General features: G+C 34.3%; 2 protein-coding genes across 4 annotated transcripts; one reads left to right on the top strand and one right to left on the bottom strand.

The window, feature by feature from the left end:
• Positions 1–341: 341 nt before the first annotated feature.
• Positions 342–10,287, bottom strand: LOC133688591 (protein NRT1/ PTR FAMILY 8.1-like). Of its 3 annotated transcripts, none has more exons than XM_062108122.1 (6): positions 10,059–10,287; positions 8,867–8,984; positions 8,541–8,758; positions 8,007–8,021; positions 1,897–2,432; positions 342–1,364 (listed from the first exon to the last, which is right to left on the bottom strand). In XM_062108122.1, exons 2-6 carry the CDS (start codon positions 8,967–8,969, stop codon positions 533–535), a joined length of 1,704 nt encoding a protein of 567 aa, XP_061964106.1. In that variant the 5' UTR covers positions 8,970–8,984; positions 10,059–10,287; the 3' UTR covers positions 342–532. The 3 variants fall into 3 exon arrangements, with proteins under 3 accessions (XP_061964106.1, XP_061964107.1, XP_061964108.1); XM_062108123.1 differs by lacking the exon at positions 10,059–10,287 and adding an exon at positions 9,494–9,573; XM_062108124.1 differs by lacking the exon at positions 10,059–10,287 and adding an exon at positions 9,398–9,416.
• Positions 10,288–22,222: 11,935 nt separating this feature from the next.
• On the top strand, positions 22,223–25,392 carry LOC133688286 (laccase-4-like). Its single transcript, XM_062107721.1, has 6 exons — positions 22,223–22,396; positions 23,115–23,266; positions 23,355–23,599; positions 23,736–23,864; positions 23,971–24,897; positions 24,999–25,392. The coding sequence occupies exons 1-6, from the start codon at positions 22,304–22,306 to the stop codon at positions 25,127–25,129; spliced, it is 1,677 nt and encodes a 558-aa protein (XP_061963705.1). The 5' UTR covers positions 22,223–22,303; the 3' UTR covers positions 25,130–25,392.
• Positions 25,393–26,827: the final 1,435 nt, after the last annotated feature.

The following is a 26,827-nucleotide window of genomic DNA, read 5'->3' as shown; positions in this document are numbered from 1 at the left end:
GTTCTTAGGTTGGGTTGAAACAAGCCCTTTGGGTTGGCCTAAACAGATTGGCTTTTTTTTTAAAAAATAAAATAATATATTGGTATCATCATTCCATCTCCTTCTTGCTCCTCGTCAACTCCAATCACCACCTTGAATGACCTCATGAATTCTGGCATCAAGAGAGGACCGTGAATTTGAATGCCATATCTCTTAAATAAAGGACCATGTGGGTGCCAGCAATCCCGCCACAAATTAGTATTTGTCCCTTGACCATTTTGTATACTTGATGAGATCTCAAGCAATTTCTTTCCACCGCACAAGTTTCCTCCAGTCATTTGGAGTTTTGACGAGAAAATAAATTCCGTCAACTTATTCCTCACGATTCCAGCAAACATGGGAAAGTAAAAAGTATTTTTTCAGGAAACCACTTCCTCACAAACAAACAAATAAGCCTAGGTCATGGACAACAACAGGCCATCCATCTATGATGTTGCAAAGAGATGTAACAAATTGAAATGTGATTCCTGCACTGTCCACCAACCATTCTGTCTCAATGAGGACGCTCTGTAGATTTCTTGTAGGCATACCACTTTGAAATCCAGAGATACGCAGTGAAGTTCAGGAAGCTGGGAATTGCCAAGAGCCAGTAGAAGTAATCAAGATGGCCCCTATTCAAATTATCAGGGATCCAACCAAGCTTCCCACCTCTCGTTGTAACTTTAGTAACAATGGTAACAAGCAGAGTGCTCAGGTAATTTCCTAATGCGACAGTAGTAAGAGAGAGAGCTGAGCACAAACTTCTCACAGCATCAGGTGCCTGGTCATAGAAAAACTCCAACTGTCCAATGAAGGTAAAAACTTCTGCACATCCTATGAGAAAGTACTGCGGTACTTGCCAGAAAATGGTCATTGGGATGTACTCAAGATCATAGTAATTGTTCTCTCGGACAAACTTTAGTCGAACAACCTCCAATACCCCAGCAACGATCATGGAGACAATTGATATGACGAGGCCAATGCCCATACGTTGGAGCTGAGTAAAGCCTCGTTCATGACCGGTGAACTTCCTTGCGTATGGGACAATGATACGATCATATACAGGAGCCCAGAAGATGACACTGAGGGTATCAAAGAGGGAGAGCGATGCTGATGGAATCTTGAAATGAGGACCCATATGTTGGTCCATAGTATTTCCTTGCAAAACGAACATGGTGCTCATTTGACTGTATACAGTTGCAAAGACTATTCCAGATGCCCATACTGGGAGCAACCTGATAATGGACTTGAGCTCTTCAACTTGAGTTACTGTGCAGAGTCTCCATGGGTTTGATAAGCCCTTGATATTGTCAGTTTGGGTTTCCACAGCAGCCTTGTCAAAGAACCTGAAACTTAACAAATTTCGATTAGATCAAGGATAGATAATGAGAATCAGCCTAGGAGTATTTCAAAGAAAGGTTTGCATTTGGGAAATGCAAGTGTAAAAGAAGATAAAAAGTTGCTCTTTATGCTTGTAGGCTAATTAGCACAAGTGTAACTCTGACTGGGAATATGGGTGAAGATTCCCGTTAGTTACTTTTGTTGCAAAATACAGCCTTCTCCATTCATGGTGCAAAGTATTAACAACGTTGCCTGGTTTCTTGGTCATATTCAGAAAAAACACTTCTTAAGTACCCCAAACATCCGTTGTCTGGATATATGGATTGCAACATAAGATTTATTGACATGCTTATTCTTACTATAAACTTGTACGAGCCAATTGATGAAGGAATTTCTTGAGCTAGGAATAAAATCAACATGGACAATTTTGTGGATCGAAAAAAGAAACAGAAAAATTCAGAAGTGACTAAACTTGGACCTCTGGATTCAATCAACTTGCGTTGTAAATCTTAAAATTATTGGCTTCAGGGAACTTACTTGAATTTATCCGTGTGTTCAAGCTTACGACTTCCTTGGATTTGACTTTCCTCTTCTGCAGTCTCATAAAGAAGAGATTTATCAGCAGGAACTTGAACATGGTACTTTCTGAAGGATGCAACTATAACCTGGACAATCCTTGTAATGGGACTCCCACCAGGTTTTTGAATTCGGTATAGCTTACTTCCCAAGAAGAAAAACACAACTGCTACAGCCATCGCAACTGCAGGGATTCCAAATCCCCACCCCCAACCAACATTCATTTGTATCCAGACCAAAACAGAAGATGCAACAAGTGCACCTATGTTGATTGAAAGGTAAAACCAATTAAAAAAGGAGCTCTTCTTTTTCCTCTCTGTCTCATCTGTTTCATCAAATTGATCGGCTCCAAAAGATGAAACACATGGTTTGATTCCTCCAGTTCCAAGAGCAATAAAGTAAAGTGCTACAAAGAATGCTGCAGTTTGTCCTGTGGTCGGGTGGCAAGAATCCTTGTCACAAGATGGCTCTAACCCAGGGACTGAAGCAGACAATGTTAAGAGTTGTTGTGCATACTGGATCGAAAGCAAACACAAAAATAACACAAAACAAGCAAATTTACGTGGTTCCCCAAAACCGGGTACGTCCACGGAGGCAGCAGATTGTATATTAATGGAGGAATGATACAAACACTCAACTCAACCCAGTACAATCCCACAAAACCCAGTGTTTCACTCTTCACTCGGTGTTTCTCTCAAATCTACACTTGCACTCTCTCTCAAAGTTGCACTGTCTTCTTCTCTCTGCACTTCACTACACACACTGCACTCTCTTGCACTCTCTTTATAGGTGAATGGAGAAGCATTGGCAGCAACCCATGTGCAGAACCAACTACTACAATGACAAAAGTCATGGTGGTTGGAGAAAGGTTGACAAAAATGTTGACAATTGCTACAAATCTCCACCTTGGCAAGATTTTTCCATGCAATCCTCGTGATCAATCAATGCTGCCTCTAACGCGCCATATGGCGCTGCACCCTGAAGGTGCTCAACACCGAGAGATGTTGACCAAGTCCAAACAATGTTGGAACTTGATCCCTGAGACACATTTTGTGAGCATGTCAGCTGGATTATCTGCGGTACCAATCTTCTGTAGCAGAATATCCCCTTCATCCATAATTTCTCGAACAAAATGAAATCGAACATCGATGTGCTTGGTGCGGGAATGATGAACCTGATTCTTTGCAAGACAAATAGCACTTTGACTATCACAATGGACATCCACGTGCTCTTGAACAATTCCCAAATCTTCAATCAACCCATGTAACCAAATAGCTTCCTTGAAAGCTTCCGTTACTGCCATGTACTCTGCCTCAGTTGTTGACAAAGCTACTGTTGATTGTAACGTTGACCTCCAACTTACAGGCCCTTTAGCAAGTGTAAACACATAGCCTGTTGTGGAACGACGCTTGTCTAAGTCACCAGCATAGTCTGAGTCCACATAACCAACTAAATTTTGTCCGAGTCTATCATCCCTCTCAAACTTCAAACCAATATCAGTTGTGCCATGAATGTACCGTAGAATCCACTTAACTGCCTGCCAGTGACCCTTTCCCGGATCATGCATATATCTGCTCACCATACTGACAGCATGTGAAATATCTGGTCTCGTACAAACCATTGCATACATTAATGCACCAACTGCATTTGCATAAGGAATTTGAGCCATCTGTTTGCGCTCTTCCTCTGTGTGTGGAGACATTGAAGCACTTAGCTTAAAATGAGGAGCTAAAGGTGTGCTTACAGGCTTGGTCTTACCGTCTACCCCAAATCTCTGTAGAATTTTCTTCAAGTATTGGGTCTGTGTCAAACAGACTGTGCCTTTTCTTCTGTCTCTCTGAATCTCCATGCCAAGAATCTTCTTAGCTTCTCCAAGGTCCTTCATTTCAAACTCAGTTCTCAGTTGAGCTTTCAGTCTATCAATCTCCACCTTGCTCTTCGATGCGATCAACATATCATCCACATATAAGAGCAAATAGATGAAAGAACCATCAAGAAGTTTGAGAAAATATACACAGTGATCAAACTGACTCCGTGTGTATCCATGTTCTGCCATGAACTTATCAAATCGCTTATACCACTGGCGAGGAGATTGTTTCAATCCATACAATGACTTCTTCAGTTTACAAGCCCAATTCTCTTTCCCAGTGACTTTGAAACCATCTGGCTGAGACATGTAAATTTCCTCTTCCAAATCTCCATGTAGGAAGGCAGTTTTCACATCAAGTTGGGCTAACTCCAAATCAAACTGTGCAACCAAGGCTAACAGAATACGAATTGATGAATGCTTAACAACTGGAGAGAATACCTCATTATAATCTATCCCCTCCTTCTGAGCATAGCCTTTTGCTACCAATCTTGCTTTGAATCGAATGTTGTCTTTTCCAGGATTACCTTCCTTTTTAGCATATACCCACTTGCAACCAATTGTCTTCTTTCCTTTAGGGAGTTGTACCAAATCCCAAGTCTGATTCTTATGGAGAGATTTCATCTCTTCATCCATTGCCTCTTTCCATTTTGCACTTTCTACACTCTGTACTGCTTCTTTGTAGGTGTAGGGGATTCCATCATCAATCACCGGAAGTGCATAAGCCACCATGTTACAATACCGAGCAGGTTTCTTAATAACTCTTTTCGGTTTACTCGTTGCAATGGATTCTTGTTATGTGGTTGCTGGAGTTGTTGCATCCTCTTCATCTGAACTTTCATCTGGATCTCCTTCAATAGGGATTGTCTGAACAGTCTTTACAGGAATGACTGAAGTCTCCAACTCCACCTGTTGTGCATCACCAGACTGTTTTTCCTTCTCCTGTGATTTCTCTTGCTGTAACATGCCAGACTCATCAAAAGTGACATCTCTACTCAAAATCACTTTCTTTGATTCAGAACACCAGAGTCTGTAGCCTTTCACTCCTCCACTAAAGCCCAAAAATATAGCTTTCTTGGCTCTAGGATCTAGCTTAGACTCAGTAACATGATAATATGCTGAGCAACCAAATATACGCATAGAGTCATAATCATTTGCAGGAGAGCCTGACCATACCTCTAAGGGGGTTCTTCCATTTAATGCTGCTGAAGGTAGCCGGTTAACAATATGACGAGCATAGTTTAATGCCTCGCCCCAGAACACTTTGCTTAGTCCCGAATGTGATAGCATACATCGGACTTTCTCCACCAATGTGCGGTTCATGCGTTCTGCTACTCCATTCTGCTGTGGTGTTTTGCGAACAGTAAAATGTCGCTTGATCCCTTCATTCTGACAAACTTCAAAGAAAGGATCTGAAGTGTACTCGCCACCATTATCTGACCGAAGAGTCTTAACTCTCCTTCCAGTTTGAGTCTCCACCATTTTCTTCCATTTCAGAAAGATATCAAGGACCTCATCCTTGTGTTTCATCATGTACACCCATACTCGTCTTGAGAAATCATCAATAAAAGTAACAAACCAACGATTACCTCCAATAGATTCATTCTTTGAAGGTCCCCATACGTCTGTGTGAACATAATCTAGGATCCCTTTTGTGTTGTGTACTGCAGTGCCAAACTTGACCCTTGTTTGTTTTTCAAGAACACAATGCTCGCAGAACCCATGCTTCCCAGTCTTGGCGCCTTTTAACAGACCTTGCTTGACTAATCCTTGCAAAGCCTTTTCACCAGCATGCCCTAAACGCATGTGCCAAAGTCTGGAATTATCTGCTTCATCATCTTCTATGCTTTTGGAGACAGCTGCTGTACCAGTAACTGTAGATCCATCCAGGAAATATAAGTTTCCTTTCCTCGTGCCTCTTAAGACAACTAATGCACCACGGATTGCTCTTAAGACTCCACCATGCATGATAATCTTATAACCACTGGATTCTAGGACTCCAAGTGAGAAGAGATTTTTCTTCAAATCAGGTACATACCGTACATCTGTTAGTGTCTTGACTACCCCATTATGCATCTTCAGATGGATAGTCCCAATCCCTTTGATCTCACTAACATCATCATTACCCATCAACACAACTCCTCCATCGAACTCCTCGAGTCTCGAGAATAAGTGCTTGTTAGGGCACATGTGATAGGAACATGCAGAATCAAGAATCCATTCACCATAATGGTTTTCTGGTGATGAGACCATGAATGCAGAGTCTCGTTCATCCTCATCTCGTGCAACGTTCACAGTTGGTTCATCTTTTTCCTTGTTGCCCTTAATTGGACAATCTTTCTTCCAATGCCCTTTTTTGTGACAAAAGGCACACTCATCTTTTGCAAGATATCGTCTGTTTGATGATTCTTCTTTGGATTTTGAGCGAGATCTCCCTCGCCCTCGAAATCTTCTGGGGTTTGTTCTGCCTCTAACTGTCAATGCTTCTGACGTTGACTCCTTGTGAACAATCTGGTCCTTCTTCCGATACTCATTGTTCACCAAAGCATTGGACACATCAATGAATTTAATCTTTTCTTTACCATACAGTAAAGTGGTGACAAGATGTTCATATGTGTCAGGCAGTGAATTTAATAACAGTAGAGCTTTATCTTCATCATCAATTTCCACATCTAAATTCTTCAAATCAGCTATCATTTTATTGAAATCATTCAGATGCTCATTCATAGAAGTACCTTTCTTATGCTGAAACCGGAAGATCCTTTTCTTCAAGTAGAGACGATTCTCTATACTCTTCTTCATAAACTTGTCCTCCAATGCTTGCCATAATTCCTTTGCAGAGTTTTGTTCTGAAAAGGCGTACTTCTGATCCTTTACAAGACAAAGTCGGATGGAACTGCAAGCCAACCGATTTATCCTTTCCCAGCTTTTATCATCCAGATCCTCTGGTTTATCTTCTAGAGTGAAATCTAAATTCATTTGGACAAGCATATCCATGACTTCACATTTCCACATGCCAAAATTACCTTTCCCATCAAACTTCTCCACCTCAAATTTGGTATTCGATACCGGGATGTATTGTGGAGGTATACTAGCATTCCCCACTGATTTTTCTTCTGGAATATCAGCCATTATGACGTCTTTGGATTACAAATGGAATCCCGAACTTGTTAAAACACACACTTTTATGCTCAAAAGTGCCAAAACAGTAACTTCGGTATGCTGTTTAACAAAACGGACACCACGGTTGCGTCCGGAATGGTTGAAAATGCTAGGAACCAACTTGACTCGGCCAAAAACGGGTCAAAAAATCACTGAGTTGGCCAAAAAACCAATCTGACCGAGTTGACTCAGGAAAGGAATATTCTGTCTCTGATAAAGAATATTCTGTCACAGGAATATTCTCTTACTGTTAACGGAATATTCTTCTTCTGTCAAGAGAATATTCTGTCACTGTTGGATGACGTGGCTGATGACGTGGCCGATGACGTGGCGATGTGGACCCTCTGTTGATGACGTGGATGCTGACTCAGCGCCTACGTGTCGGATGACGAGGCTGTCTTCTCAGGCGAGAATTCCGGCACTGACTGGTTTTTCCGGCAGTTTTCCGGCGAAACTTCGGCGAGCTCTACAGGGCTCGTTTCAACTCCGATTTCGACGATCTTTATATCGCCGGACTCGTGTCGACGAGAGGAATCTCCGCAGCTGGTCAAAAGCAAGATCCGAGAACTTTGAAAATTCTGCAACTTTGAACAGAGAGCTGAAAAACGTGTTTTTTCAGTGTTTAAGCTTCCCTAATGCTCTGATACCAATTTGTTGTGCATACTGGATCGAAAGCAAACACAAAAATAACACAAAACAAGCAAATTTACGTGGTTCCCCAAAACCGGGTACGTCCACGGAGGCAGCAGATTGTATATTAATGGAGGAATGATACAAACACTCAACTCAACCCAGTACAATCCCACAAAACCCAGTGTTTCACTCTTCACTCGGTGTTTCTCTCAAATCTACACTTGCACTCTCTCTCAAAGTTGCACTGTCTTCTTCTTTCTGCACTTCACTACACACACTGCACTCTCTTGCACTCTCTTTATAGGTGAATGGAGAAGCATTGGCAGCAACCCATGTGCAGAACCAACTACTACAATGACAAAAGTCATGGTGGTTGGAGAAAGGTTGACAAAAATGTTGACAATTGCTACAAGAGTGTCATTCCCTACAAGAAGAGTTCATTATTTCCACATATACATAGTTTCGAAAGAAAGTTCACGATATATGACCAAATTTCTAGGATGGCTTAAGACCGTCAATCTACTTTTAGAAACAAAGAGAAAATCTCAAGAAAAATAAAACCAAGCTTGAGAATATTCTCTTAAAATATCCAAAAGAGACAGAAGCAGGAAGTGTTTATGGTGGCAAAGGTACAAGAAAAATTAAGATTTTTTCAACCAAAAATCTTTGCAAAAATGCTGTTAGAAAATCAATTTTGTGGAACCAAGTTCTGAGAAATTAACAAATAAGTATTCCATTGACTATAAAATGTCTTGATAATGTGCAGACCAAGTCAAACTTTTTGCAGAGATGACATTTTAGAATGGCTCAAAATGAAGAGCATAAACAGAAATGAAACCCTTGATGCAAACTGACATAAAAAAAAACATTGATCAAAGACATGGGAAAACTCAGTTTCTTTTAATTTACAGGTCAGATGGAACTTGCTCTAAAGCAAACTTACAATAATATAGATGACTACAAAACTCGCAATTGTCCAGTATCTTCCCAAGTATGAATCGGCTAGAAAAGCTCCAATCAGTGGTGTGATATAGCAAGTTCCAGACCAATTGGTAACATTGTTTGATGCAGCGACATTTCCCTGGTTGAGACGGTCCTCAAGATAATTCACTAGATTGGTACTCATCCCATAGTATGCCAACCTCTCACAGCATTCATTTCCTGCAAGGAAATTATAAACAATTTTAGTGTATGGATACAGCAGGGAAACCTGAAGTCAGATACGATACAAGGAATTTGGCCTAGAAAAGATACGACAAAATATCATACCAAGAATAAAGCGGCAAGCCTTCCAGTTTCCAGTTTTCTTTTTATTTGCTGGATTTCCTTTGATATCCACCGTCCCATCGTTTGAGTAATCATCTTGTGCCATAATTTTTTTGGTGACCTGCATCACGCTTGCTTAGGTTAGACTTGATATTTAATATAAAATTAGTAGATCGTCCTTAAAATCAAACATGAGAAATTAAGACAATATTCTAATGCTTAAAATACATTGCAGGATTGTAATTATTTCTAACTCCAATTAAGACAGTGAATACTAGCTCAGCCATTTCAATAAAATGCACTCATACATTCATAAACCAAATCTTTTTTTCCCCTGACTTCACAAACAGAGAACATAATCTGCAGATTTCACTTGCTATATATTCAGAATTATAAATTCATTCATCACACATAACTAGTAATATTTTTCTTTTCCTTCTTGCCAAGTAAACTAATTCAGAGCTAATTCTTCAGTTTACTACTGAGAATCTGATTCACAGGAACTCTAGTTGAGAATAAAAATAAAAATTGTACTCGTAGTCGTAGATTTAGCACACATCTCAGAAATCATCCTTATATAAAAGAAAAGAAAAGAAAAGAAACAACAAGAAGAAGAGATCAGAAAATAACCAAACCCAATTAAACCAAATCCCATTCCATTATAATTGGATAAAAAAAAAGAATTTCTTTTATTTTTAGACAGATAAAAAAGAATAATGAAGGGTCATCTTTATCTGATAGATAGCACTAGAAAACAACAAAGAGATAACCATAAATCACCATAGAATCCAGGAATAATTACCTTTACATAAAATAAAAAACAAGAGAGATACACAAATACAAAAAGTTGCTTTAAACCATGCCAAAAGCAATTGGAGAATTTTTATTTCAATGTAAAGAGCAAAACCCATCTGGCAAATGGAAAGACTAGATGAGGTGATGACTCTCAGAAACCAAAATCCCAAAGTTAACATAAAAAACAAAAATATCATAGCAAAAAAATAGAAAAAGTCCTCTTGTTTCTTTTATGAGAATCATAGAAAAAAAAAGTCCTCAAATTTACCACACAGACTCTCAAGAAAGCAGAAAAGGATCAGTCGTCATTAATACAAAAACAAAAACAATGAAAAAGATTCTAACAAGACTACGCTGAAAAAACTACATGCATTGGATGCATGCAGAAGAAATAACTTACCAGAGAGAGAGAGAGAGTGCTGATCAGTGCATGAGGAGGGAACAAAGTTTTCTGGAGAGAAATCTATCACCTCTCTTTTGTCACTGGTCGTTGCAGGTAAGGTAAGATGATTCGGGTGGTAATGGGAATATAAAAACACACACACACACATAAAAGGCAAATCAGAAAGAGATTCGACACAAAATAAGAAACAAGGTCCGATTCCAACTCGTTTTTGCACCTGTACAAAAGAGAGGAGTTGGATGAATCTCTTTTGCCGTCTGACAATATTTTAATACTCTCGGAGGGTGAATATTTTTATTAAATTACACTTTAATACCTATACTCTTAAGAGACTAACAAGTTAGTATCACAAGTTCAGAAAACCACTTTTTTAATCCTCATATCTTCTTAACATGCTGAGCTGGCTTCGGTTTGTGAACAAGTTACTGTAGAGGAGAAAACAAAGCTAAAAAGAGAAGGGGAATAAAATTGATATTTCGAAAATTAAAGGGCTTTAAGAGAATATAGCAAGCAGAGATCTGACATTAAAATTCATGAACTGGCAAAACTCCCTATTTATGGTCGATTTTGTAGCAGTAATTTCCGGATTTCTTACCGATACAAGGACTCAATTACTTATTACCTCTTCTTTTTATTTTATTTTTTGAAGAATTTGGTGGGATCTTAGGACATTCAACAATGTCCCCGCATTATATTTACATCCATTATGAAAAAGCAAGCAGTAGGAGTATTAGAATTGCTGCTGTATTTAAATTCAATGATATCGATGACTGTTGGTGTTATAATATCAAAAGTATAAGGGTATTTTAGACTTCCTCAAGTATGGAAAAAAAAAAAAAGAGAGAGGAGAAAGATATTAAAGTGTGAACATTTCATTGATTTGAGGCACACAATTGATAGTTTTTTTTTTTATTCAATGACAATGATTAAAATCAAATTTTCTTTTGTCATGATTTAATAATATGCTTAACTAACAAGTATCTAATGATAAAAATATGTAAGTTGATTGGACATCATCACGAATGGAGCAGCTTGATTTGCCGTTTGTGGTCAAATGCGTGTTTATATTGTGGTTTATTATGTTTTTTAATTTAAAATATATCATAATTTTTTTTTAATTTTTGTAATTTTTTATACTAGTATATTAATATTATAAAAAAACATCTAAAAAAGTAATAATTTAATGTATTTTAAAGTTAAAAACAATTTAAAAATAAATTATGAGCCTAAATTCAAGTATAGTCTAAATCATGTCATCTATCTTGCTTATGAATTTGGATTTGTTAATCTCATTATCCTTAGTAAAAACAAATTGTATATCTAAAATAGCATCAATATATTTATTTTGTGATGATGATATGAATAATAAAATATAATTTTAAAATAATCATTACATATAGGTTTTTATCTTTTACATATGATGAGAATCTTTATATTTAAAAATAAAGTTAGTACAGTATAGTTTTTTTTTTTCTTTTTTTACTTGATTCAATAATTTGTAACACTTACAAGGTCTAACATTAACATTACTTGCTTATAATTTTCATGATATATTTTGATCTTGATTAATATATATAAAAAATAAATTGGTTTACAAAATAATTAGGATTATAACTCACTAAACAAATCGTACAGAAAAATAATATAAATTAAACCCAATAATAAACTCTAATAAAATCCAATAATAGAAGAGTGGCAGGAGTATTTTTTGGATGACCACCGTAGCTGGAACGTCAATGGTGAAGATATATAAGCAACCATTTCCAAGGAAAGGCAAAAACACACAGCAAGTTGATCTGAGTCATGTACAAAGCATAGCGTACAACAAAAGTTTCAGAGTAAGGTCCGTTTCTGATATCTTTTCGCGAACTCAAATTTACGTATAAATTTATGTTCTTTTAAAAATAATCAAGACATAGTTTTACACAACATAGATAATATTAATTTCATTATATAAGTCAACATCTTAATACAAAAATTAATACAAATTTTATAATTGTAAAGCTCTAACTAGACATAATAGATAACAAAATTTACAAATAAAAAACAAATTATAAATAAAAGAGTAGGTTCTATAAGTTCAATAAAAATAACATGCTAACAAAGCTATAAGCATGAAAATAATAATAATGAGATGACGAGTTTAACAACTCAATGAATAAATAATGTTTAATATACATATAAGAGAAAATATGGTAAAGAAAAACATTTATAATTTTGACTTTAAACTTTTACAAGAAAGTTTTACAAGTAAGTCATAATAAGAATTATCATAAGATAAGACACGTTAGAAAATCAAAATACAAAAAGCATGACGTTCTAGACTATGAGATGATCAATCGTTATAGATTGGTAACTTTCCCGACCAGCTATAGTTCGAATACGATGTATATAAGAACTAACACTTTCCTATTAGTAAGAGTATTTTAATTGATATTAACATATGAAAGAGTCATATCATAATCAAACAAATAAAATTATATCTCAATCAAATAAGAATATATTAATCAAATCTTAAAGTCAACAAATGATCATACTTTATCACATATAATTCTCTCATTTATTTTCAAAACATCACAAACATATAGCAACTTGAAGCTAAAATGGAAATCAATGTGCGACTCATTGAAGACTAACTAAAAGGAAAAATGAGCAAAGATAAATTTCTTCGAATGCCATCAATATTAATATCTGAATGATACAAGGGGAGAGGTGGGGGAAGAATTAGCGATAAAAAAAATCTTGCAGGATTTGTTTCTTATGAAGTTTAAGTCTGAATGCGAAGCTAAGTTAGCATGGAGGATTTAAATGGAAACCTTTAAATGTAGTAGTGGGAAAGGATAGCGGCAAACAACAAATAAAATCAAAATTACAGAGTGCAAAGCATGGGTGTAGTAAAGCTTAGAAAACTGGAAAAATCGGTAGTTGTCAAAAAAGCACTGTAAGCCCAACCTTTACCAAATACCAATTCAGCTCAAACACAAAAGGGATGAGAAGAAACTATTGTTCAGCCACCAAAAAAGCAAAAAAAAAAAAAGAAAAGAAAAGGTGGCAGTGGGTAGCGCAACAACAACGTCTTGAAGAACATGACAACAGACTGACTGTCTGTTTCAACTGTTTTGATTATACTGAGTTTTTGTAAAGAAGGGTTGGAAAGAAAACATGAAAAGGAAAAGGAAAAAGAAAATCTTTGAAAATAACAGCAAAGGGTGGGTTATTGGAGGTTCAACGCATGAAATGGTGACGAAGGAAGAAAGGTGGAAGAATCTTTTTACACTGGTGATGGAATTGAAGGAAAACTTTTTTCAAAAAGTGAAGAAAGAATACTCCTGCAAGTTTTGGAACTCGCATGCAGTCTTACATATGCAAAGTGAAAGTTACATTAGCTTTCTGGAAGGAAAAAAGAAGAAGAAGAAGAAGATACAACTGTAGTGGTAGTTAAGACAATGGAATGTCAAAGCGCATCAATATACCAAGTGATAGACTAGAAGAATGAAGTGTCAAAGTGTTTAAAGAATTTCTTAGCATCACAAAAGTGCATGAAAATGCATGCAAGTTCCCAGCGAAACAGAGTTAGATTTGGAAAACTTGGAAGAATTAAGTTGAAAATCTGCATAATGACAAATGAAGTAGCTAATGACATAGCTCAAAAGTAGGTGTCTCTTAGCCAGTGATCAAGACAACTGCTGTAAAAAAACGAAAGCAAGCAGAAGCAACAGCAAAACAGAAAAGACTAATAGATTCTTGATTGCATGTTTTTGAAGCCTAGACCACGAAGAAGAAAAATAGAAAGGGTGTTCAAAAACAATTGACTAAAAAAACTGAAAAAACTAAACTAAGAAAAAAAACCCAATTAAAAAACAAGAAAAAACATTCAGTCAGGTTTGATTTTGATTTCAAAAAGTTAAAACCGATTGAGCTGAATTGGTTCAACCAAACTTATTCAACTTCAAAAAAAAAAAAAACAAGGATATATAAGGGAAGTTTCACCGAATCCTAAATCACTACCCGTTACTTAGCGACACTAAAGTCGCACTCCACTTCTCCCTCTCTTCTCTCTCTCATTCTCCCCCGTGGCCCCGTCTGCCTCAGCTTGACAATTGCCATGGCAACTAAATCTGATTGCTTGTTCGGTGTGGTACCAAATTAATATCTCCTTTTCTCTAATTGGTCAAGGGCTTCATCGAGATCCACTCTAAATTCAGTTCACCGAAAGCTAAAGACAACGACACCCTTTATCTCTAGTCTCTATCTCCCTGATCTGTCAATATCAAGCTCCGGCAGCCTCCATCACTGGTTTCTGCCTCTCTTTTCCTCTTCGATCTCTTGCAATTACTTCTGAGATTTATGCTAATGCCCCCCTTTTTTTTTTCCCTTTTATGCGTGTTATGATTATGCTTATGGATAATTTTTTTTTTCGTGGTTATGAATTAGGTTGAAGTTTGTAAGTAAAGAACTTATATAACCTATTTCCTTCGCAAATTTGATTTTGATAAACAGAGCATGCACTTCTTAATTGGCCAACCAGGTTCTCGCCACTTTCTATTTCTTCGTTATTAGGGATCGGAACTGGAGAGTTTGAAAACTTGTGTGTTCCAGGCTGTGAAGAGTAGGTCAGCAGTATCAACTTCAATGCTTAGATCTTTTGTTATGACTGAAATATATTCAGTGCTTAAAGCCTATTTATTTAGCTTGAAAAAGTTGTGTTTTTTAGTTGTATCTTGAGGGTTTCTTTTGCTCATCTTTCTTAATCTTCACTCGTTTATTTGTAAACAAAATGATGAATTTGATTTTGTTGAGGGTTCAAAAAATCTCCATAAAAAAGAAATGTGCATTATGTCAGATAGTGTGATAAAGTTTGTTTTTTATTTTAAAATATGTTAAAATAATTTTTTTATTTTTAAAATTATTTTTAATATTAATACATCAAAATAATCTAAAAAAATTAATAAAATATTAATTTAAAATAAAAAATAAAAAAATTCAAATTTTTTTTAAAATACTTTCAAAATACAATACTTATGTTTGTTGAATATCTTTAGTTTTAGTTTGCAACTTGCTTGGATTTTTATTGCTTGGGTTGATTCGGTTGTAAATCTTTTTGCATGTCTTATTTGTAAATGGTAACTTTGATATTGAATGGTTTTCATGAATGAATAATTCAATTTGTTGTTAGCTGACAGGTAGAACACCACTCCTTTCTTAATGAATTTGCAGTTCTTGGAATTTAAAGGTATTGTATAAAGGGTTGGATGGAGTTGGGCTTCTTTGTTTAAAAAGCCCTATACAAAAGGTTTGTCAAGAAAATCTAAAAAATCTAAGCAAATAAAAAACTTTTAAAGCCTAATTTAAGATAGGCCTATTATAAACCTGAAAAACAAGCACATTTAAAAGGCATTGGGTTTTTTGGTTTTGAAAGAAAAGAATCGAGTTAGACCGGTTCAATTTAAACTGATTTTCAATTTAGTTTGGGTTAAAATTTTAAGAAATTAAAAAAAATCCTGGTTAGAATTTTTGTCCAAAACCAAATCAGACCGGATCATGAACACCCCTAGTTTCTCATAATATCAGGTGGGATTTGGGCTTTCAACTTTTATCAAGCATAATTATTGGCGTGCATTTAGTATGCATCAGAATATTATTAACTAGATTTTTTTTTTCACAATATTATAGGTCGAGTCAAATTTTTTCTAACATAAAATTAAAAAGGTCTAGGTGATGATAATCTGAGTCAATCCGGGTTAACTTAACAAACACATGAGATATGAGATTGGGATACCTTGTAGAATAGAAGGTGGAAAAAACCATAAAACTCATAGCCTAATAATCTAATCTTAAAGAATAAATTTGAAAAACAAAATCAATTTTTTAAAAAAAAGTTGAAGAAAAAAACCAAAGTCAACTCGAGTTCATTCTACTAACCTGCCACTGGTGATAAGAAATCAAAATTTAAAAATCATTTTAAAAAAATAACCTAAAAAAATGATCAAAGTAAAATAAATAAATAAAATCATTGAAAAAAAAATTGGATTCACCTTGTGTTAACTTGACTAACTATGACCTGGGATAACCATATAAAAAGAAAAAGCATAAAAAATCAGAAAGTTTAAGACTTGATAGCCTAATGTCAAAAGATTAAATTGAAAAAAAAATTAAAAGCAAATCTGTAACAACTCAGGTTGACTTGACTAACCTATGACTTATGATAACCCTATAAAATAAGAAAATGATAAAAAAACAATTAAAAACACGAGGACTAGAATTTCATAAAAAAATAAATGAAATAAAATGTTGAGGGAAAAATCAAAAGGAGAATATATATATATATATATATATATATATATATATATATATATATATAAGAGGACAACAATTGAAAGAAAAAATAAATAAGAAGGCAACTATGGATCTTGGCTTTTCTAGCTCGGATTTCAAGAAGAAAGGAGAGAAAAGAGGAGGGAAGAGAAAAAATCTCATCAACATCAAACCATCATGAATAACCATCATGAATTGTACCACATGCATCACAGCTACACAAGTATTGCACGTATCAAATGACGTAATGGTTAGATCTTTTTAGCTGCAGGAAGACTTTGAACGCATTGCTAGAAAAGCGCGAGTGGTGTCTACTTGCTTGGGTGTGCTATGCTCGTGCCAACTAATTTTTTTATTTGTTAGAAGAACACTTGATCCCTAATTAAAATAGATTATAATGAAAAAAACCATGATAAAAATACCAAAATACCCTTGATCTCCTATTTAATTTTTTTTACTTGAAAGGCAATCAAGTAATTTTACTATTTTAAAAAATGAAATGACACAAAAGGCCCTCTTATAGTTTAACTTTTTGTTTACTTTTCAAGGGCATTTATATCATTTTATTATGCAAAAAAAGTTGATAAACCATAATACCCCAAATAATTTTATGATATCAAATTAATCGTTTGAAAAAGACCATTTTACTTCATGAAAGGCCATCTAATTTTTGTAATGAAGGGTAAAAATGTTATTGCACTGTAACAATCCACAATACAATGAATCTAACCCCATAGTAAAAAACTGATGAGATTCAATATTTTGTTTTTATAATTTCAACACTAGTTTAGATACTAGAAAGTATGCCCGTGATGAAATAATTTTGAAAATTTAATTTTATTTAATTTTATGAAAAAAAATATTTATAAAAAAAATAATGATTTAGATTCTAATGCGTGTGTATGTATCAAGCTTGGGAGAATTGGCCTAAGCGCTTGGTCCAAAGACCTAAGGCATGTTCTGTAGGGCAAATAACACATTGTTCGCCTGGCTAGAAGACGTGTTGTTCAGAAGTGAATTCTCCTTTGACGGATAAAAAGTTAAGGTTCAAGTTTTAGAACCTAAAAATCTAAATTTCAGTTTATTTTTATATATATGAAAAAATCTCAAAATATATCCTCTAAACCTTAATATATCAAATTTTTAACCTAAAACACCTTATAATCACTTCAAAAAAATAAAATTTATCTAAATCCTTAAAACTTCATTGGTTTGTTTAATTTTTCTAGCATGTTTGAAGAAAAAAACTATTATCTCTATTAAAAAAATTTTAAGACAAACCCATTGAAATAAGAAAAAAACTTTTTTTATGGTTAGAATATGGTCAACCAAATCCTTTTTCTATGTTGTGTCATCATTCAGGGATTTAAACATGAAAAATAAATTTTAGAAACAAAACATTAATTCATAAAACAATAGAGATCAACATGTTAAAATTAAAACTTCAAGGACTACACTAAGTTTTCCATGTCTTTTTAAGAGTAAAAATAAAAAAAGGCACTATTTGTTTTTATTAATTTTGATGATTCTTCTTTCAATATTTTTCAACTCTAATCTAAAATTTTATTTCTTAATATTAATTAAATTTAACACTAGAATATTATAAAACACTTCATGTACAAGAGGCTCTATTTGTTTCTATTATATGATATATCAGTGTTAAAAATAATTTTTTAAAAGTAAAAAATATATTATTTTAATATATTTTTAAATAAAAAAACCCGACATAATTCCGATTCATCCTCGTGCAACCATGAAATGAGTGTGAATGGGACCGATTACTGAACAAAGCTGGGCATAGTCTGCTAACCAACCTTAATTTGTTTTCAAAAGTGAAGCGACTTCTTATGAGTAATACGCCAGTCGACGACGGCGGACTCATTTGTCTATTTGATGAGATTAGGAGTATAAAACGGATAAAATGCTGTTCATGGATTGTCTCCAACAATATATATAAAGAAATAAAGTGGGTAAATTTGGGGGGATATTGGGTTGTTGCCTACCCACCGTTGGTTTAATCTTTGCTTTCAAACATGCCATGAAGTTTTTGGGGTTGCCATCGGATGCATGACATGAAAGGCATTTCTCAACCGTGTATTCTCTTAGGCTGCAAGCATCCCAAAATTCAACTTGGAATTTTCTTTTAGAAATTCTTCATCTTGGAATGTGGCTAAAGTAAACGATCTCCTCTCATTAATTTTTTTTTTTTAAAAAAAACCCTTCAAGACCATTACAATATGTATATTTAACTAGCAAAGAAAAAAAAAATCTCAAAGCAGAGCTTGCTTTTGATTAAAATGGAAAGATGAACTTCGGTAATGTTTGGAAACGTAGTTCAAATTGTTATTTGATAAAAAATTAATTTTTTATATATATTTTTAGATCGTTTTAATATATTAATATCAAAAAATAAATTTTATAAAATAAAAAAAATCCTTTTTATCAAGAATCATTATATTTAAAATCTTGGAATGTGGCTAAAGTAAACGATCTCCTCTCATTATTTTTTTTTTATAAAAAAACCCCTTCAAGACCATTACAATATGTATTAACTAGTAAAGAAAAAATCTTAAAGCAAAGCTTGCTTTTGATTAGATTGGAAAGATAAACTTCGGTGATATTTGAAAACATGGTTTAAATGTTATTTGATAAAAAATTAATTTTTTTAAAATATTTTTAAATCATTTTAATATGTTGATATAAAAAAAAAAAATCACCTCAAGAATCATTATTTTTAATATAGTTGCAATTTGTTAATCAGCTTGGTGCTTGAATTTCTATAAACAAAAAAGAATATATTGTTGATGATTTTAGAGTGCTTGTTAATTAACCGTTCAAGTTAAATGAATTCATTTTCACCCCAAACTATAAATTCTTTTTTATTTAAGTTGCTCAATGGGAAAATTACCGATCACTCGGTGGTAAAACATAATTGAATGGAGGCCACTCTTGATCATTTCCAATTGAAGACGGGAATAGTAATATATAGGTATCATCGTTTTCTATTTCCTGTGGAAAAGGTGCTCGATCGGAGGTTTCAATGGAGGTTTCGAGAATTTATTTTGTTTGTTTTACATTATTTTATTTTATATTTTTCAATTATTTTAATATACTGTTATAAAAAATAAATTTTAAAAAAATTAAAAAATAATATTTTAATAAATTAAAAAAATACTTTAAAAAATAATTATTACCACAATCTCGAAGAACTCAATAAACTTGTTTTTATTACCAAAGATAAAAATCAAAATGCAAGGTTAAAGAAGTGCATTGATGCTAGATGCGGACGAAATCAACAGGGGAAAAATAGCAATCACAAGGAGCACAAAACTTTATCGAATACATCACCAAAGGAAACTTTTCATTTAAAATTTAATTACTAGATATTCTCTTCTCAAATAATTTATTTTTTTCTAAGAAATTTATAATTTTTTAAATATATAAAAAAAACTGACCTGAAAAAACTAGTAAATTAAAAAATAAAAAATAAAATTTTTAAACAAACTAGACAATCTAAAAATAAAAAAATAACAAAACTAATTTAAACGGTACCTTTTGGGCCTAATATGGAGGTCTTCTAGACCTTGGCGGTTTATAGTGCACTACTGCATCACGTTCTGTTAAACATGGCAAAATATAACCATCTAGGTGGTGGCCTAGTGGTAAGAGCTTGGGACTAAGGGGTTTGCTCCCTCTTAGGTCTCAAGTTCAAACCCTATGGCTGCTCATATGATGGCCACTGGAGGCTTACATGGTCGTTAACTTCAGGGCCCATGGGATTAGTCGAGGTGCGCGCAAGCTGGCCCGGACACCCACGATAATAAAAAAAAAAAAAAAAAAAACATGGCAAAATATGGGCAATTGCAAAAGCATTGAAGACCTGAATTATTGGATCAGAAATCTCCATTGACTCTGGAACTTAAGTACACATTTTGCAGGAATAATTGTAAGATTTGATTTTTAGGATTAATGGCTTCACCAGCTTTTATTATAATAAGGTAATTTTTCAATTTGGTTTTATGTTATTCTTAAATATATGTTATATTTATAATATATTGATTATTTTAATATCAAACAACTAGAATTAGTTAAGTAATTTACATACAATTATTTTTTGTTTCTAAAATGCCTCTACAAGTTAGAAAAATAGAAACTTTTATGTCCAAGTCATATGACTGACTCCGGTGATTTAGCTTGAAAAACTTGCTAGAATAATAGATTAAAAACTTGTATACTCAAGAATAAAGTTAATTAAATTAAGGATATAATGATCGATTGAAGAATTATCTTTTAATATAATAACAAATAAAGAACTAACCTAAATTTTTAGGATATTTATGTCAAAGAACTATGTTAACCCAATAGCTTAAACTATTATGTGAGGTTTCAAGATATGATTTATATTATTCTTTAACACATTCTCTTAAGTGAAAACCTTTTGGTTTGAAACTTGCACAGACCCAAACTTACTTGTGCTTAATTTTTATAAAATAAATAGGGATGATGGGATTCGAATTCGTGACCGCTTGGTCATCAAAATTCTTATACCATATTAAAGAACCAATTCAACCGAATAACATAAGCTATTAGATGAAGTTCCAAGATATGATTTATATTATTTTCTAACAATCTAGAGCCTATTTCTTTTTGCATTTTAAAAACGCTTTTAAAAATGCTAATTTTTTTTGGTGTATCAATTTTTTTATATTTTTAAATTGGTTTAATGTGTTGATGTAAATAAATGAGTTTTAAAAATAAAAAAAATAAAATATATTTTAAAAAATAATTACCATCACAAAATCATACCTTCCTTCACAGCCTTTGCATTGTATTTTTACATAATTACATCTACAGAAGGCCAGATGCATGTGTTCGCTGAATTACTGCATGAACCTAGTGTGGCTATACACTAAAGCAGAGCGGGAGAGGCCGATACATGGAAACTTACTGAAGCTTCTGAAGTGCGAAGCTAATCATGCTAAAGAAAAAAGGGTCATAGATGCATAATTTAGAAAACTTTTGAATAGCTGCACATCACTACTACTGATCTACTCTTCTGGTAGTGTAATTAAGTAGTAAGTTTGTTACCCCCCAAATTTTATTAAGCTTTTCTACTTCCTCAAAAGAACAACTCATTAGAGGATAAGACTACGTTACAAGCAGGATTCTTTCTCATCTTATAGTTAGGAAACATTTGTTATTGTGATGCATGAAACTTTTTAAAAGTTCTTTTTATTTAAAAATATTTTAAGATGATTTTTTTATTTTTTTTATTTTTAATATCAAGACATTAAAATTTAAACTTGTTTTAAAGATTAAGCATGTGGGGTGGCTATACCCTGATGGTGTTTTTTGAAGTCTTCGTTTTTATTGGGCTTCTTGCCCCTTTCTTTAGAAAAGAAAAGGTAGAAAGAAAAACACTAGCATGACTTATCACATGTAATTTAATTATTTCTGTCTAGACCAATAGGTTCTTTTATTGTGATTTTAATTTTTTGGGCACAAATAACCTATTAGGAATCTAGAATTTTTCAACTAGTGGAGTAAATAATCGGCCAAGAGGATGTTTTCAAGATTAATATCCAATTCTAATAATTTTTTAGCACAGATTTCCACCAACAAAATTTCCATTAAGGTTTTAAGTAGACGAAAATGGTATAGGCGCGCCGTTTGCTTACAAATCCACGTCGATCCATAGACTTTATGTAACATGTAAGAAATCTAGTGAGATTTGTTATCAAATTCTTGTTTTCCAAGAATCTACACACCCACCTAACTACGAAAAAAACGACATGGAAGCAATTCCTCAGTTCCCTTATAAGGTTCAGGTGGCCAGTCACGCAGATGAATACAACAAAGTCTGAAAGCAAGAAGTAAGAACCAATAGCAAGAGAGGATTGCAAGAGAAAGATCAGAAAGTTGGCGATATGGAGTACGCTTGCTGGCTCCGATTTATGCTTCTTGCTGTCTGCCTCTTCCCTGCTTTGGTCCAGTGCAGGGTTCGGCATTACAAATTTAATGTAAGTATAATATTGCTGTAGAATGCCTTCATCTGACAAAAGCTTGAAATGCTCGAGGCTGAGGTCATTTGTCTCAGTCACAGAGAACGATTCTTGAAAAGCATTTCATTAATAGAAGACAACTATGTTTTGCACGATGCATTGTACATCAAGACATGATCACAGCCTTAGGCTTAAAATCATGCAACTATAGCTTTTGCCTGACTTGTCCATGATTAGAATGAATCATAAAGTTCCCCACCTATAGCCACTATTTTAAATACCAGGAAAGTTTGTTCTTATTTATACTTTATTGGGTAAATAATTGCAGCAGAAAGCTCTCATAATCCATCCATACATTCATGCAACTAGTCAATTAGTAGTAATAATAATAGTAACACAATAAGTTTACAGAAATAGCTGAGTACAATTGCAGCAGAAAGCTCTCATAATCCATCCATACATTCATGCAACTAGTCAATTAGTAGTAATAATAATAATAACACAATAAGTTTACAGAAATAGCTGCGTACATGGTTAAAATGGGGCCAACTGAGAGATGAAAGATGAAGTTCGACGACATGTAAGTAACCATACAGATAAGAAACAATAAGAGAATGAAAATCTCAAATTACTACAGAGCTATAATGACATATTAATAGTCACAACCAATATGAACACCTTTGAATTATATACATTTAATGTAGAAATGAGCTTAATTTAACCATCATTTCAACAGGTGGTGATGAAAAATACTACCAGACTATGCTCTAGGAAGCCGATTGTTACCGTCAATGGCCGCTTCCCAGGACCCACTCTGTATGCCAGAGAAGACGATACAGTTCTTGTAAAAGTTGTTAACCATGTCAAATATAATGTTTCTATTCACTGGTAAGCTAACGAAACAAACCCTGTATAACAGTTATACTTCAATTGATCATGAATGATTCCGATGCGGATTCTTCTTGGTATTCGGCAGGCATGGCATTAGGCAACTAAGAACGGGTTGGGCTGATGGACCAGCATACATTACACAATGCCCCATTCAGCCAGGGCAAAGCTATGTCTACAATTTCACAATCACTGGTCAGAGGGGCACACTTCTTTGGCACGCACATATTCTCTGGCTAAGGGCCACAGTTCATGGTGCCCTGGTTGTCTTGCCTAAACGCGGCATCCCCTACCCATTCCCAGCTCCTCATAAAGAAGTGGTTGTTGTATTAGGTGAGCAAGATACATAATAGTTATTTCTTTCACTAAAACTTTTGAAATTCTGTGCATTCCGCCATAATTCAAATCTTTAAGGTTCATGGTTATTAAATATGTAACCTGAGACTAATGTGGTGACGTGAAATTGCAGCTGAATGGTGGAAATCAGATACTGAAGCTGTGATCAACGAGGCTCTTAAATCTGGATTAGCTCCAAATGTCTCTGATGCTCACACAATTAACGGCCATCCAGGAGCTGTCTCAGCTTGTTCCTCACAGGGTATTCAACTAAGATTAATGACCATAAGATATACCTGAGAGTTCTGGCTCTCAATGCTTGCTTTCTAATAAAGGTCTGATACAGAAAGATTTTTGGATTCATGCAGGCGGTTTCACGTTGCCAGTCAAAAATGGCGAGACCTACATGCTACGGTTGATCAATGCAGCACTCAATGAAGAGCTCTTCTTCAAAATTGCAGGGCATAAGCTTACAGTCGTCGAAGTTGATGCCACCTATGTTAAACCATTCAAAACCGATACAGTCCTAATTGCCCCGGGCCAGACCACCAATGTCCTTGTCACAACTAACAAAAATACAGGCAAGTACTTGGTCGCTGCCTCCCCGTTCATGGATTCTCCAATTGCGGTGGACAACATGACAGCGACAGCCACTTTGCAGTATTCAGGAGCACTTGCTAACTCCCCTACAACTCTCACAACCCCACCTCCAAAGAATGCCACTGCAGTTGCCAATCAATTTACCAATTCTCTCCGCAGCCTTAACTCAAGAAAATTTCCTGCCAAAGTCCCATTGAACGTTGATCACAACCTTTTCTTTACAGTTGGTCTAGGAGTTAACCCATGTCCAAGTTGCAAAGCTGGTAATGGCAGCAGGGTTGTTGCTAGTATTAACAATGTCACATTTGTGATGCCGACCACTGCCCTGCTCCAAGCACATTTCCTCAACATCAGCGGTGTGTTCACCACTGATTTTCCTGCAAAGCCACCGCATGTTTTCAATTACACTGGCACTCCACCTACAAATTTACAGACCAAAAGTGGAACTAAAGTTTATAGGCTGAGCTACAACTCGACAGTCCAACTTGTTATGCAAGATACTGGGATCATATCCCCTGAGAACCATCCGATCCATTTACATGGATTCAATTTCTTTGCTGTCGGTAGGGGAGTAGGGAATTACAATCCCAAGACTGATACTAAGAAATTTAACCTCGTTGATCCTGTTGAACGGAACACAATTGGAGTACCTTCTGGTGGATGGGTGGCGATAAGATTTCGCGCCGATAATCCAGGTAATTGCTGTTTAATGTTTTCGTTTGGAAGTACAGAGCTTGGCGTTTTCCAGTTTGTTTAATTTCATGTTCTCTGATTTTCTTCTTTGCATCTCTTGTAGGAGTTTGGTTCATGCATTGCCATCTAGAGGTGCACACTACATGGGGACTTAAGATGGCGTTCTTGGTAGACAATGGCAAAGGCCCTAAGGAGTCTCTTCTACCGCCGCCAAGCGACCTTCCAAAATGTTGAAATCAGATCAAGAACTATACTAACTCGAGGGATAGAAGCCATACTTTATCAGGAAACTTGGTCCCGGTAGAAACATTCTATGTTCGAAGAGAGCAGAGTGTGTATATATATAATTTGAGTGTTAAAGATCCGATTTGTTTCTTGAGTGAATTGGAAGATTTGCTCAAGCGAGTTCGAATAAAATTTTGTGAGCGGTATAGCTGTTTCAATTCAAATGTTATTTTTTCTTGAATAAATATATCTATTGAAGATTTGATCACAAAGCCATTCATGATCAATAAAACTCGTATGTTCTATATATGTTCAGGTGTCGGGTCGGATTAGAGCTAGATCAGGCCGATTAATTTTTTCTAAACTATATTGACTCGAGTCTAGCCAGAATCGATACTTGGGCTTTCAGGCCCTTCAAGAAATAAAAAAATGAAGGCAAATAATAAATGTTAGAGTTCGATTAGAACTAGTCTTTTTATTTTTCCACAAGTATCAAAATTGTTAAAGATTAAGGAAGCGAAGTTTTTGCACTGCAAAACAAATATTTATATAACACGGCAATGATCAGAAATTCTAGCAATGATTGCATTTCTTAAACTCAAAAGCTGTATGTTTTAAATATTTTTGATAGGGTAATATTAAAAATTATTATTTTAATATATTTTAAAATAAAAAATAATTTTAAAAATAATTTTTATCACACTCTCAAATAAACATTAGATGAAGATAGAAAGATAGAAAGAGAAGGGAAAATTATTGTTTTAATATATTTTAAAATAAAAAATATTTTTAAAAATAATTTTTATCACACTCTTAAATAAATATTAGATGAAGATATGAAGATAGAAAGAGAAGGGAAAAATACAAACTGGCATGGAGTGACTAGTAATTTAATTTTGTAGTTTATTAAAATAAATTAATTAATTATGGTTGTAACTATATATTTACTCTCTTTGTTTTTAAAACCATTTATAACTTAATATTTTTCATCCATTTTATGTTGTTTTTCTAATTTATTTATTTATTGTTTTAAAAACATAAAAAAAAAAAGATAAACTAAGAAGATTGATAAAATAGAAGAATTTTTTTTTCCAATATGCTATAGCTAAAACTGGTTAGCAAAATAGTGTAGTTGCAGATATATTGGCACTGTTCACCAGAACATTCTAATGAGGTCTTTGTCTTTTTCATCAAAAAACTTATAACTAGTTACCTGGGACATCAAAATCTTTTGATGAGGCACATTAGTCATTTCTAAATTGACTAGGGGCAATTATGTCTGTTTCAATTTAAAAAATACAGTGAAATTTATAAAATACTATTAAAAGCAAAAATTTCAATAGTGGCATCAAAGGATAATTTGGTACTTTTAAAATGGTTTTTTTTTGTTATTATCGTAAGATGAGGGCAATTTTGTATTTGAAAAAATATATATAAAAAAATCAAAAGTATAGTGAAATGATCGAAATGCCATTGGAAGTCAAAAAATAAAAAAAAATGATTTTAAGGAGCTTTTTCCAAAGGTTTTTTCATTATTAACATATAAAATCTTGGGTGATTTGATATTTGAATAAAAAAAAAATTTAGGCATATGTACGATACTATGAGGCATGCGGGAGGTGCCAACACACTATGGGTGTCGTGTGCGACGCCTCCACGACACCTTTCATTGTCTAAAAATACACTTTCATCACGTCATTGGAAGCA

The sequence above is a fragment of the Populus nigra genome, chromosome 3 (assembly GCF_951802175.1).
Source record: "Populus nigra chromosome 3, ddPopNigr1.1, whole genome shotgun sequence".
Classification (NCBI taxonomy): domain Eukaryota; kingdom Viridiplantae; phylum Streptophyta; class Magnoliopsida; order Malpighiales; family Salicaceae; genus Populus; species Populus nigra.
This window is presented reverse-complemented; position numbering and strand designations above follow the sequence as displayed.

What these genes read in the sequence shown, in the direction of transcription:
- LOC133688591 (XM_062108122.1), bottom strand. Translation starts at nt 8,969, where the DNA reads ATGGCACAAGATGATTACTCAAACGATGGGACGGTGGATATCAAAGGA. An exon ending in GGCTTGCCGCTTTATTCTTG is followed by an intron (nt 8,759 to 8,866) that starts GTATGATATTTT and finishes ATTTCCTTGCAG; the next exon opens with GAAATGAATGCTGTGAGAGG. An exon ending in GAACACACGGATAAATTCAA is followed by an intron (nt 1,365 to 1,896) that starts GTAAGTTCCCTG and finishes GTTAAGTTTCAG; the next exon opens with GTTCTTTGACAAGGCTGCTG.
- LOC133688286 (XM_062107721.1), top strand. Translation starts at nt 22,304, where the DNA reads ATGGAGTACGCTTGCTGGCTCCGATTTATGCTTCTTGCTGTCTGCCTC. An exon ending in CTCAGCTTGTTCCTCACAGG is followed by an intron (nt 23,865 to 23,970) that starts GTATTCAACTAA and finishes GGATTCATGCAG; the next exon opens with GCGGTTTCACGTTGCCAGTC. An exon ending in ATTTCGCGCCGATAATCCAG is followed by an intron (nt 24,898 to 24,998) that starts GTAATTGCTGTT and finishes CATCTCTTGTAG; the next exon opens with GAGTTTGGTTCATGCATTGC.